The following is a 13,796-nucleotide window of genomic DNA, read 5'->3' on the forward strand; positions in this document are numbered from 1 at the left end:
AACCGATGGAACTGAACAGGGGGCTATCATTAGCATGACTCAACGGTCCAGCTCTTCAAAAAATGTTGCTGATGGCAACACTGACTGGGAAAAAGGAGGGATGGCCAGATCTTTCTAGGAACCATGAGGTGGATCGGTGACTGGCACCAGGACCAGTGGAGAAAGTCACTGACGCCAGGCACCGATAGAGGATGGGCCCTCCTCGCCAACAGGGACCAGTGCCAATGCTTCTTAGACTTCCTTCAATGCTCAGCCCAGTCTTTCCCTGATGCCGAGGCTGAAGATGATGAACCCAGCATCCTCGGCCCGCCGGAGATTGACAACAGTCTGTCTCTGGCGCCCCTATCCGCTGACAGTACTGATGCAATAGACAGTCCTGCTGATGTGGATGGCACGGTGTCCACTGGTGCGGCATCAAGGTCCATTGATACTGATGCCACCAATGCTGATGGCTCAGACTTCCTCAACTCGAAAAACTGATCCATCTTGTCGAGTCGAATCCTACCTCCCTTCGGGGTCATTTGGGTGCATAAGCTGCAACCCCAGATGTCATGCGATGCCCCCAGGCAGAGGATACAGACATCATGAGGATTGGTTATCTACCTAGTCCTTGGGCACTGGGGGTATTGATGAAAACCAGACATGGCAATGATGGGACGAAACAAAAGGGCCGCAAATTCGAAAGCAATAGCAGTGGGTACCAATGGCCAGCGGGCACCACCTCCACAGGGGAATCAACCAAGAAAACTTACCCAAAACGTCAAAAACAGGAAGGCACTGAGAAGGACCCTTCGACAGACTTGAAGAAAACACCATAAAAAAAACACGAAAAAACAACGTTTTCCCACAAGGCTAAAAACAGTCAATGTGAACTCAATCACACCGCAAGGCTTACAGCTCCATGGAAAAGAAGAGACTGAAGAGGGACCCCACGTGGACACATAGTATGATGAGCAGAAGTAAGTTACAAGTGCGAGCCAGCTGCTGGCACGCACTTCCCTGGGACAGTTTCTAATGGTGGCTTACTGGCCTGGCCCACCTCGACCCCGCCCCCTGGCTCACCCTTTCTACTGGCCCAGCACTTCAGTGCGTATTGGGGGGTTTCGTGCGTGGCCGGGCCCTTTAGAAAATGCGCGCGGCGCACACAGGGCCCAGCCACGTGCGTCACCCCCGAATTCTGCACGTGCAGGCCTTTTAAAGTCTGACCTTCAGTGCACAAACTGTGAAATCTGTTGCCTGAGAATGTGATCAAGGCAACTAGTATAGGCAGGATTTAAAAGATATTTGGACAAATTTCTAGAGGAAAAGTCTTTAACACATTAGTAGCCAGGTAGACTAAAGAAAGCTATTGCTATTTCTGGGTGTGAGAAACAGGAATTAAATCGTCTTTATGGGATCTGCAGATACTTGTGACCCACTGGACGCAATGGCTTTGGTCTGATCCAGCATGGCAATTATGTTCTTAATAATGTCAAGCCCAGAGAGGACATCACCATAGAATAAACTCAAGAGAACTCAAGTTCTGCTGGACAATTTTACATGTGTGTGTCTGTCTCTCTGTCTGTGTGCGTGTGTGTGTGTTTCTGATGGGACCCATATTGTGTAACACCAGGCCCAGGACAGTAAAAGGATAAGATGGGAGGCAAAACCCCAGGAAGCTCATAGTGATGTAATCCTTCGTGGAGCAGGTTCTAATTGGGCTAGAAGCCCAAGGAGCCGGATGAAGCCGCAAGGGTCACATGGAAGCCTATTCTGAAGAAAGGCTTTCACTGTGAAACAACTTCTGTACACTCAAAGCAAAGAGCAACATCCTGCTGCATTCCCCCGGCACCAGCAAATTTATATTATACTAAAATCTTACCTTTATTGGTTGTAGGCAGATACCAGTTTAGTGTGTTGGTGCGCAGTCTGTAGTTCAGTTGTGAGGAATGCTGCTCAAAAAGAAGCCAAGACAAAACGCAACTATATATATTTATTTATTAATCCACAGGATACTTCGAATGCTACATGATAGCTCATAACAGCTGTTTTACCCTCTACAAAATTGAAAAAAAAAGTGCCACAAGGACATAGTAATTGATGATAAACAGGAAACAATCTTAAAATTATAAATTTGCCATAGAAAAGATAGAAAACAATTATATTCACTTTAGATTTCATCTTGAATAAAATATCCCCCTGTATAAAAAATTAAAAAAAATGCTTGCTCTGGGAAGGATTAGAATTTTTTTTTATTTTGGAATTTGCATAATCTCTCATAATTTTTTTTAATTGTACCTCAGCATTCAAGAATAGCAGATTAGAAAAAAAAGCAGTCTTAAAAATGTACAACATTCATATAAGATGTAAATGCTATTTCACTCTACAACAATATATTGTAGCAGGTATGGCCTTTAAAAAACGGGGGACCGAGCATGTGCCTTTTAACGAGCGCAAGGTCTTGAAAGGCCCTATTTCTGTAAGTGCTATTTATAAGGTGCAGAAGCAGACTGCAACGTTGCTAATACTGCACTATGTACATATTCACAATAGTTAATTTTCTTGTCTTTATTTTATTATTTTCTTTAAAGAAAAACAAACAAACATAATTCCATCTGGTTCACATTTTCCTCTTCCACTCTAAGGCTTTTAGTGCTTTCGTGGCCCTGATCCACAGTGAGTGTCACCTCTGTGGCCACTGCAGGTATTGGTCCTCTTGACAGTACTGGATCTCGAAAGAAAGCTCTGCTCGTCTTCTACAGTAACCTGGGAGAGTCAACAGGGCTGCAGGTATTGGATGGCTGAAGTCCCGAGTTAAAAACTCCACTGCGGTCAGATCAATGCGCCACCACCGATCTGGGTTTTCCCTAACCCTGACCACCACCCCCACCTCCCCCAGCCCTCCCCTCTGCCCAAGTTTCGCTGAACCAGTGTCAGAGACATATGTCGTTTTCAACAGGACATAATAAAACAAGTGATCTGGGAGAAAAATGAAAAACAAAAATTGAAAACGATATTCAATCCTCAACAGGTCTTGACCCGTGGCTGAGCAACATCCGAGGTTTTCTTAATCACACTTGCTCGGGTTTCGTGGTCCTGCCTGCTACTGCTGGAGGATGCAGGGAAGAGAGAGGTAGTTTCAGGGAGCGTAGGCCACGAGCTGTTGTAAGGCACTGGACAGCTCTCTTCTTTCATAGTTATTTGGTGGTCAGGCCATGAGCTGTTGTAAGGCACTGGACAGCTCTCTTCTTTAATAGTGACTTGGAGGTCAGGCTTGCTAGAGGTCACGAACGTTGCCATGCTGGGAAGCAAGCAGGTGCCCCTCTTAACTGAAGTACTCAGAAACTGTGCCCTCTCAGGGCTCTTCCCTTTCCGTTTACGCTGTTCCTTAAAAACAGGAGCAAGAACACGTCAGATGGATACCATGAAAGACTAGCGACTATTTGTAAAATAACCAATCACATGGCAGAGTGACAACGGCTGAAGGAATTTCCTGTGAATGGTTTTCTCATTAATCATCCTGTATCTCCCTTACTTTTTCAAGTCTTATTCTTGTTAGCTTTACTCAGTTACTGGCACTAACAATCCAGCATTTTCTCTTTCCCCTTTCCCTGTCTTCACGGAATGCATGACTTGCACTCCCTTTATAAGGTTCATAGCAGAGAGATAGAGGGGGAAAGTTTGTACCCGTTACTTTTCTCTTTACATTCTAGGCTCTTTCCTAACCTTCCACTGAAATGAGAAATTCCTTTCCCACCCTTCTCCAGCACCAGCAATGGAGAAATTACTTACCTGATAACTTTGTTTTCTTTAGTGTAGACAGATGGACTCAGACCAGTGGGTTATGTGCTCCTCTGCTAGCAGATGGAGTCAGATTTCAAAGCTGATGTCACCCTAGATATATCCCTGCACTGACCTCACTTCCTCAGTATCTTCCTCGAAAAGACATTGTGGATATATATATTTGGCATTACTTGGTTATACTTATTAAACTTGGTTTATTATTTATTTATTTATTTATTTATTTATTAACTTTTCTTATACTGACATTCGTGCGAAACATCATGCCAGTTTACACAATAACTGAAAAGGCGGAAAAGTACAAAAAACAGGGGGGCGGGGAAGGGGAGCAGCGAGAAAACAGGCAAAAGTAACAGCAGCAAAGAAGGCAGCAAGAGGGCGATAGGAACAGTACCGGGGAGGTACAGGCATAGTTATATATATATAGCAGGGGGGGGGCATCTTGTATTTACAAGGGGAGATCAATCGATACAATTGGGAATCTTTGGGGGATTAATAGATATCAGAGCAAAGACTTATGGAATATACAGAAAGGCAAACTAAAGTACAGAAAGTAAAACCTGATTACAAATGGTTAACTGATTCAACTGGTTAACTGATTCAACTGATTTCAAAAACTGGAGACCATCAGTGCACTCAACTAAGTCAACACCGACACCAGACTAACTGTGGGTGTCTTGAACTAAGGGTAGGCAACGGCTTACCCGTATTAGTTTAGTCTCGAGGTTCGCTTTCCCAGGTCCTCCTTCTCTGGAGGCAGCCGTGGGCGGGATGCTGAGTCCATCTGTCTACACTAAGGAAAACAAAATTATCAGGTAAGTAATTTCTCCATTTCCTAGTGTGTAGCCAGATGGACTCAGACCAGTAGGATGTACAAAAGCTACTCACGGACAGGGCAAAAAGCTGCCTGTGATCCTTGCGAAGGCTGCGTCTCCTCGGGCCTTGCGAAGGCTGCGTCTCCTCGGGCCTGAACATCCAGGCGGTAGAACCTGGAGAAGGTGTGTAGGGAGGACCAGGTCGCCGCCCAACAGATCTCGGCGGGCAATAACAGCTTGGTTTCTGCCCAAGATACTGCTTGGGCCCTAGTAGAATAAGCCTTAACCTGCAGTGGTAAGGGCTTCCCTGCCTCTATGTAGGCTGCCTTGATTACTTTCTTGAACCAGCGGGCTATGGTTGCTCGCGAGGCCGCTTCTCCTTGTTACTTGCCGCTGTGAAGGCCGAACAAGCAATCCGTTTTGCGCATCGGTTCCGATCTTTCCAGGTATCGCACCAGGAGTCTGCCGACATTTAGATGGCGAAGAAGGTGTGAATCTTCAGAGTCCTTATGTTCATCAGGAGATGGTAGGAGATAGCTCGGTTCAGATGAAACTCAGAAACCACTATCGGTAGGAAGGAGGGAACGGTGCACAGCTGTATGGTTCCAGGAGTGAACCTAAGGAACAGTTCCCGGCAGGATAGTGCCTGTAGTTCAGAGATACGATGAGCTGAGCATATTGCCACCAGGAATATCGTCTTCAATGTTAACAGGCATAGTGACAGACCGCGTGTTGGTCTGAAAAAAGCCCCCACTAGGAAGTTTAATACCAGATTGAGGTTCCATAGGGGCACCGGCCACTTTAGGGGTGGTCGGAGTTGCTTAACCCCTTTTAGGAAATGGGTCAAATCCGGATGAGCTGCTAGACGGATACTGTTCACTTCGGCTCTGAAGCAGGAGAGAATGGCTACTTGGACCTTGAGTGAATTGAGAGACAGCCCCTTCCTCATACCGTCCTTTAGGAACTCCAGTATCATGGGGATTTTGGCTGTCTGCGGGAGAGTCCCGCGATCCTCGCACCAGGCTTCGAATATTCTCCAGATCTGTATGTATGTCAGGGATGTGGAGAACTTGCGAGCTCGGAGCAGGGTGTCAATCACAGATTTTGAGTAACTGCACTTCTTCAGGCGAGTCCTCTCAAGGGCCAAACCATAAGAGAGAATCGAGATGGATCTTCGTGTGGGAAATATGCGCTTGCCAGCAAGCCATTTCATCAGGGTTTAAACACTAACTTCCCTTCTCCCTGACATTTGTCTGAATAAAAGTATCACTTGTGCTTAAGTCTCTGCCTAGGAAAGGATACCTGACTGTCATGTATTTCTCTGGCTTATAATTATTCCTGATAGCCTGAAAGTAGGGCTGGGTGTTCCCTAGTCAGAGGCAGGACAAAGTCAGGAGGTATAGATTTCAGCAGCCAATGAAATGATCCGTGCACACCCCCTGAGCCAAAGCCAATAGTGTAAGGACTCGTCTGTTGCTATGGGGAAAGTAGCCAATCATGTAATGACACATCATCTGCCTTTGTATGAATGTACAATAAAAGGAAGAGCCTCGTGAGGGCTCATCCCTTGCCTTCTCTTCCTGCCTGCGATGAAAGCTGCCTCAAGTGTGTTCTATGCCTCCATACTCTACATCTTCGTGAAGAATTGGGCCCTGCTGGAGAAGGTCCCTGTGTGGAGGTAGGCACAGAGGGCTCCCCGCAAGGAGTTTTTGCATGTCTGTGTACCATGGGCGTCTTGGCCAATCTGGGGCTACTAGTAGAACTAGTCCCCTGTGGTGTTCTATCTTGCGGATGACCTTGCCCACTAGTGGCCATGGGGGGAAGGCATACGTAAGATTTCCTCTGGCCAGGTCTGGACGAGGGCGTCGATCCCTTGGGAGTGTGGCTCTCGTCTGCGGCTGAAGAACCTGGGGACTTGGGCACTGAGATAGGAGGCCAGTAGATCCATGGCTGGTAGGCCCCAGCAATTCACTATCAGTTGGAAGGCTGTGGTCAACAGCATCCATTCCCTCGGGTCCAGGCTCTCTCTGCTGAGGAAATCTGCTGAGATGTTGTCTTTTCCTGTGATGTGGGAGGCCGAGATCCCTTGTAGGTTTATCTCCGCCCATGCCACAAAAGGATCTATCTCCAGGGACACCTGCTGGCTCCTGGTTCCTCCCTGGCGGTGGATGTAGGCCACCGTTGTGGCGTTGTCTGACATTACTCGAATCGCTTTACCTTGGAGTCTGTGGCTGAATCGCAGGTAAGCCAGTCTGACTGCTCGAGCTTCCAGGCGGTTTATGTTCCATTCCGCCTCTTCCTTGCTCCATTGTCCATGGTCTCTTCCTTGCAGGCTCTCATTCGTGGTGAGCAAGATCTAGTTTGGTGGTGATAGGTTTACTCCTCTGCTTAGGTGGTCTTCCTGTAGCCACCACTGAAGCTGAGAACGTACCTCTGCTGGTAGTTGGAGGCGAATTGAGTAGTCCTGGGACAGTGGGTTCCAGCATGAGAGCAAGGACCGCTGAAGCGGTCGCATGTGGGCCCTTGCCCATGGAACGACTTCCAGGGTTGATGCCATGAGGCCTACGACTTGAAGATAGTCCCATACTCTGGGGCGCACATTGGTCATCAATCGTCATAACTGTTCCATCAGCTTCCTTCTCCTCGGGGGAGGAAGAAAGACTTTGTTCTGTTTGGTGTCAAAACAGGCCCCCAAGAACTCTAGAGACTGGGAAGGCTGCAGACTGCTCTTGCCTGTGTTCACGACCCAACCGAGCTCCTGCAATAGGTTTTTGACTTTGATGGTCAACTGCCGGCTCTCTTCTGAAGACTTTGCCCTGATCAGCCAGTCATCCAGGTAAGGGTGTACTAAGATCCCTTCCTTCCTTAGTGTTGCCGCCACGACCACCATAATTTTGGAGAATGTTCTGGGGGCAGTTGCTAGGCCGAAGGATAGCGCTCGGAACTGGTAATGGTGACCCAGTATCGCAAAGCGTAGAAAACGCTGGTGCTCTTGATGGACTGGAATGTGAAGGTAGGCTTCGGAGAGGTCCAGGAAGATCAGGAACTCCCCTGGTTGTACTGCCATTATTACGGAGCAAAGGGTCTCCCTGCAGAAGTGTAGTATCCGCAGATGACGGTTGACGTTCTTTAGGTCCAAGATGGGCTGGAATGATCCTTCATTCTTGGTAACGATAAAATAGATGGAATAGCGCCCCATATTTTGTTGGGGCATAGGAACCTGAGTCATTGCCTTCAGATTGAGTAATCTTGTCAGAGTGACTTCCACTGCCAGTCTCTTGGTATCGGAGTGGCAGGGTGACATCATTAATTTGTCCCAAGGGATGTTGCGGAACTCCAGAGATGTTTAGTACCCATTTGTCTGACATGATCTTGACCCATCTTTGGTAAAGAGGGAAATTCGACCTCCTATTTCCTCTTCCTGTGGATGGATCGGCCTCTTCTCACTGGGGAGCACGGCCGGAGCTTGCCCCCGGGCCTGTTCCTCTCTTGGTCTGTCGGTTCTGAAAGGACTGGGGCCTTCTGGAAGGACGGGGTGCTTGGAACTGTGAGTTCCTGTAGGATCTAAAGTGTTGAGAACCTCTGTCCCTGGCTCTTCTTGGCGAGGGGCACTGAGATCTTTTACCCTGTCTTCCGGTAGTCGAGGCAATGGGGATTCGCCCCACTTGCTGGCTAACTTTTCCAATTCACTTCCAAATAGGAGAGATCCTTTAAAGGGCATTCTTGTGAGATTCGCTTTAGAGGTCGCGTCAGCAGATAAATTTTGCAGCTATAACTGTCTTCTGGCTGCTACTACCAAGGCTACTCCTCTGGCTGAGGTATGCACTAGGTCTGAGCTTGCGTCCGTCAGGAAGGCTGCTGTAGGTTCCATCGTCTCCCCAGTATACGTTCCAGAGTTATTTGCCTCTCTTGAGAGGAGCAAGCAGGAACGTGCCACCAGTGCGCAGCAGGAAGCAATCTGCAGTGCATTGCTGTGTCGAAGGCCTGTTTAAGGATGAACTCCAATCTTCTGTCCTCAGTGTCCTTCATTGCAGCCCCTCCCTCAACAGGAATGGTTGTTCGCTTTGAGACAGCGCAGACCATGCGTCCACTTTTGGAAAGTGCAGGCATTCCTTGGCCACTGGTTCCAGAGGGTATAAGGCTTCCAAGGCCCGACTTCCTTTAAAGCTGGCCTCTGGGGCATCCCACTCCAGGTCAGTCAGTTCCTGGATGGCTTCCATCATCGGGATGTAGCATGAGGCTTTACGAAGGGACACCAAAATGGGGTTCTTCTTTGGTTCCACCATAGGATCCGTGCCTGGGATACCCAGAGTCTTCAGAGTCTGGGAAACAAGGGCTGGCAATTCATCCTTGTGGAAAAAACGAAGCATGGTTCGGTATGGTTCCAGACCTAGAGGGATTTCTCCTTTTTCCAGGGAACCGTCATCATCGCCTGAGGTATCTGGGTCCCTGTCAGGGAGACTCTTAGTTAGGCGAGGCATTCGAGTAAGGCCAGGAGGATTTTGTGCTTCCGGCAGGGGTTGAGCCGGTGTTGCAGCCGGGGCTGATTGTGCCTGTACAAAGGCTTGCAGCCCCTGGAAAAATTCTAACCAGGAGAAGGACCCTGAGTCCATGTTAATTCCAGGGGGAGTTGGAGTAGGGGCCCTTGAGGTGCCCTCCTATGGAGAAGTCATCTCGGAGTTGCATAGGTCCGGGGAGCTATCGTATGTAGTGGTTCCAGACCCGTCCTCAGACAGTGAAGGACCAGGCTTTGGTTCCCCTTGGGCTTCTTTGCAAAGCTGACACAGGCAGGCCTCCAGTTCAGGCTGCACGGCTCTTATGTGGCAGGCTGTACAAAGAGAGTGCCGTCTGGTCTTCTTGGACGCCGGTGCCATTGAATCTATGTTTGGGCGCACAAGTAATTAGCCTCACTGCATACGAGAATTGTGCGCGGCCGTAGTTATGCGCACAGTGAGGATTTGTGTGCGGCCATAGTTATGCGCATGGAGTGCACTCCGTTGTGTGCGCAGCTAACTTATGCGCGCGGCTCGGTTGTGCGCAGGGCCCAGTTGTGCACACCACTGTGCGCACAGCTATGTGCGCAACTGTACAGGATGTGCACAAGTTATGTGCATTGGCTGCCAGATGCCCTGCACATACCACCGACGAGAAGGGAAGATGGCACCGAAAACCCCCGCATGCAAGATGGCGCCCCCCGAGGATCTCAAAGTGTGTGGACCCTTGCACCAGATAGGGGACTAGCCCAACCAAGGCTGCTCAACCCAATCGGTGCTCCCTTTTAACTCGCCGGAAGAAGAGTTGGTACGGCGATCCAAGCTCTGGAGACCGGAGACCTGAATTTAAAGTTTCCTTCTTACCTGGTCTCGGTGCTTACCACTTGTGTGTCGGAAGGTCTCCAGCTGTGGGGGGAGAGGGTTTTACCTTCACCACCGCGCTTGGATGTGCACCCACTGCCTTTCAGCCACTCTGGGGGCTAAGTCCATGCCGGGAACTGGCTGCCGGACCAAGGCATCTCTGAGGGATATCGGAGATCACCTCAGGAATTCTCAACGGGGAGGGACCCATAGGTATCACCGCAGGAGAGCAGGGCTCGATCTTCTTAAGGTAAATTTATCTTCTTGTAGCAATTTTCCTAACACTGTGTTAGTGTGTGGGATAGTGTCCGCATCTGCTAGGAGAAAGTGAGGTCAGTGCAGGGGTCTATCTAGGGTGACATCAGCTTTGAAATCTGACTCCGTCTCCCATTTGCTAGCAGAGGAGCACATAACCCACTGGTCTGAGTCCATCTGGCTACACGCTAGGAAATTTAACATTAGACTAACTCTATTGCCTCAAAAGAGTGGTTCATCATTCTGTCCTAGATTCATGGTTTTCAATCTGGTCTTTAAGGGCCACTTAGCAAGTCTGGTTTATAGGATACCCACAATAAATTTGCAGGAGATAGGATGGAAGTAGTGCATGCAAGCATCTGTCTTGTATATTCATTGTAGATATCCCAAAAACCAGACTGGCCAGGGGGTCCTAGGGGACTGGGCTGAGATCACCATCTTAAATGACAGAGGAAAAACCTGAATCAGAGAACAGCCTGAAAAAAAATTAAATGGCATGAAAGTGAAGATGGTTGCAAACAACTGTGACTTTTGTAGCCACTATTGTGCTAGTTAGGCATCATTTTAATTTTTGCTTGATGGCCTGGTTGGGGCTAGGGATGCTGTGGAGGCCGCGTTCACAGCCCTGGGGGAAGTAAGTGTCAGCCACTGCTCGACGGCGACACCTAGAGGGGCAGTCTCTGGGTGCATGCTAGCTGGGTTTTGGAAGGATCTGCAGCTTGTGGCCTACTGGCCAAGGACTGTTGCTGCAAGGAGAAAGGAACATTAAGAAAACCGGAAGAAAATAACCCAGGTTCTTTCCAATGAAGGCTCACAGCACCATGCTCAAGGCAGGCCAGTCCCAACCAAGCTAGAATTCCAAACAAGGGGCAGGAAGAAACCTCTGCCCGTTCATCCTCAAAGGAAAATGTTTTAGCAATGTGATCAGTCACAACACATGCGATAAGCCTTGCAGACATATGGAAAGTCTGCATGATGTTACGTGAAAGATGCATACCCTTTCCCCATTAACATAAAAGGAAGGTTGAACATATTTCTTTTCTTTTGGACCCAGCAGTTTCCCTCTGCTCCCATTGAGCCTCCGGCTCAGATGAACCCATGGCTGGGATCCGACCCCATCTACCGTCATTCACAGCTGGTCAGGGATTCCTGCCCCCCAATCTACCAAGTCTGGTCATTGCAGGGGCAATGCCCCAAGGCTCTTTCCAAAACCCTGCAGTCAGGCGCCCTGAACCCAGCCATTGGACCATCACCCTCCGAGCCTTACACACATACACACACACACACATTTTTTCCATGATCTGCTTGCTTTTGTTGCTACGTCCTTCTAGTTTCTTTAGTCTAATAAACCAGAGAACAGGTCTACAAGGAAAGCACCTAATCTCACATTTACCATTACTGATGTATTTGCAAGTGGCTGTCCAAAAGCATAACTGAATTTTTCCAATGCTGAATAAACTGAGTCACAGCACAATGTTTATTTAATCAGAACATACGGTGCCATCTGTTAAACACAGTCAAGCAGCCACCGTCTTGGGCAGCCGAAATGCTTTGGTAATCAAATCAATTGCCTGAAAATTCACTGCTCTTACCAATGACCCCATCAGTCACCCATCAGGTTATTTTTAGTGCATTTTTGGAGGCGGTGCTGTTCTTCCGCAGTGTTTAGAAGCAGAGATGCAGCTGCTTATTTTCAAGAATATTCTATCCTCAACTATTTGGGTGGGAAAATCATGATTTTTCTGCATTTACTTTCTTTCTAGGGAATATTCTTTTAGCCAGACTACGCCACCTGGGCAGGATACACATTAATATCTCATATTCTATCTGTAAATCAAGCTTAGCTTTGGTTGTAAATATTTGTACTCTTAACATAAGGCTCAGAGGTAACTTGCACGGAGCGGCAGTTACTACCCTTAACAGATAAGTAGTGACATTCAAAATTATCTGGTTATGTTATCCGGCTAAAGTTAGATGGATAACTTATCTGGCTAATTTTTAACTTATCCGGGTATATTCAGTGGCAAGGCCGCACCGCTGAATAACCTGGCTTAAGTTAGGCAGATAAGTCTTATCCGGCTTAACTTACATAGCCAGCCATGTCTGAATATTGACCTCAAAGAATCTTTTTCTTTTGGTTGTCTTCCTTAAAAAGGAGGAAGGCTTCCAGAGCAGATCACATTAAAAGCACAGTACCAGCATGTGAGCAAGGTTTGGTTACACCACGTAGACCATCAAGGCTGGAAATAAATTAGACAGCGTAGGAGCGTTGCTCACAGAGACTCCCAGAAAAAAAAAAACTGGACTTCAAAAAGGAAAACATGAGGGTTTGCTGGCTGATATAGTGAAGCACCAGTACCTACCTGCGCGCACTCTTCATCACTTGGCACGCTGTCCGTTTCGCTTTCTGTAGAAACACACAGAAGTGGAAAAATTACATTAGGCATATACATCTTCTATGACAATGGCTGGACTCTCCCTAGCTGGGATTTTCTCCAAGGGTCGGTACAGAGATCTCGCTGCTACTCAAGACAAGGCCAGACAGGCAAAGCCAGTGCTCTGTCCCAGGCTCTGCTGCCTCACTGCTACATCCCACACACAGAAGCGACAGGCTGGCTGGGAGTGCACGGCTCCAACTTTCACATGCAAGCAGGTGGCTCAGATAAGCCACATTCAAGCATTCTCTTATTCTCCTCCTGTGTCATCTTTAATGCTTTATTTATGAATTTGATTTATATTCCACTTTTCGGGCACTTCAAAGCGGGTTACATTCTAATCCTTTGCTGTAAAAAGAGTCAAGCTGAGTACTTTGGAGACAGCCGAGCCTTGTTTGCACCTGAACTAAAATCCAAGGGTCTGATTTTAAAAAGCATTTACACATGGAAATGTAACTACTATTGTAGCAATTTTCAAAAGCCATTTACTCAGGCAAAGTGCATTTACGTGAGTAAATCCTATGGACAATTCGATGGCACACACTGTAGCAATTTTCAAAAGCCCACTTACTCGAGTAAAATGCATTTGCTGTGTAAAACCCAGGTTTACACGCTTAATAAATGCTTTTTAAAATCAGGCCCTAAGATTTCAAACTCTTTTTCATAGGATTTTTATTCAGGTGTTGCGTGTGGTACCTTCACTTATTCAGGTACAACACTGTCGATCTAGTAATGCTATTGAAATAATATGCAGGAGGAGGAGGAGGAGAGTACGAAGCAGTCATATATGGCTTTGATCAAAGTCCCTAAGCAAGCGCAGAGATAAGAAATTATTTTTTCTCCAGTTAGTAGATAAACCCTCCCCCAAGTCCCAGGACACCTTTATCTCAGCTAAACCCAAGTTTTATTTTTGCAAAGACATCTTCTGCACTGTGTGCACGGCTGGGCCATCTTTTTAAGGATTTTTCACAAACACGTAACGAGTTCTCCTCCCATCCTGGTGAACCTAACACCCAGCTACCGGCACAGATGGAGCCCAAAGCCTATGATAAGGACGGAGGACAGTCCATTTTTTACCTTTAGGCTGAGACTGTGCAGTGCGGGGTGAGAGGTGACGCCTTATCGCTTGGCCTCACTGGAGACACGATAACATTATC

General features: G+C 47.6%; 1 protein-coding gene across 8 annotated transcripts in view; it reads right to left on the reverse strand.

Moving 5' to 3' along the window:
* Positions 1–1,958: 1,958 nt before the first annotated feature.
* The window catches only part of IRF2 (interferon regulatory factor 2), a 152,067-nt gene continuing 140,229 nt past the window's right edge, over positions 1,959–13,796 (reverse strand). For all 8 annotated transcript variants that reach the window (XM_029584746.1, XM_029584673.1, XM_029584455.1 and 5 more), the window contains 2 exons: positions 12,568–12,611; positions 1,959–3,366 (listed from right to left, as the gene is read on the reverse strand). In XM_029584746.1, coding sequence (XP_029440606.1) covers positions 3,004–3,366; positions 12,568–12,611 — 407 coding nt within the window. In that variant the 3' untranslated portion in view covers positions 1,959–3,003. The remainder of the gene's footprint in view (positions 3,367–12,567; positions 12,612–13,796) is intronic.

This window comes from Rhinatrema bivittatum, chromosome 1 (genome assembly GCF_901001135.1).
Source record: "Rhinatrema bivittatum chromosome 1, aRhiBiv1.1, whole genome shotgun sequence".
Taxonomy (NCBI): domain Eukaryota; kingdom Metazoa; phylum Chordata; class Amphibia; order Gymnophiona; family Rhinatrematidae; genus Rhinatrema; species Rhinatrema bivittatum.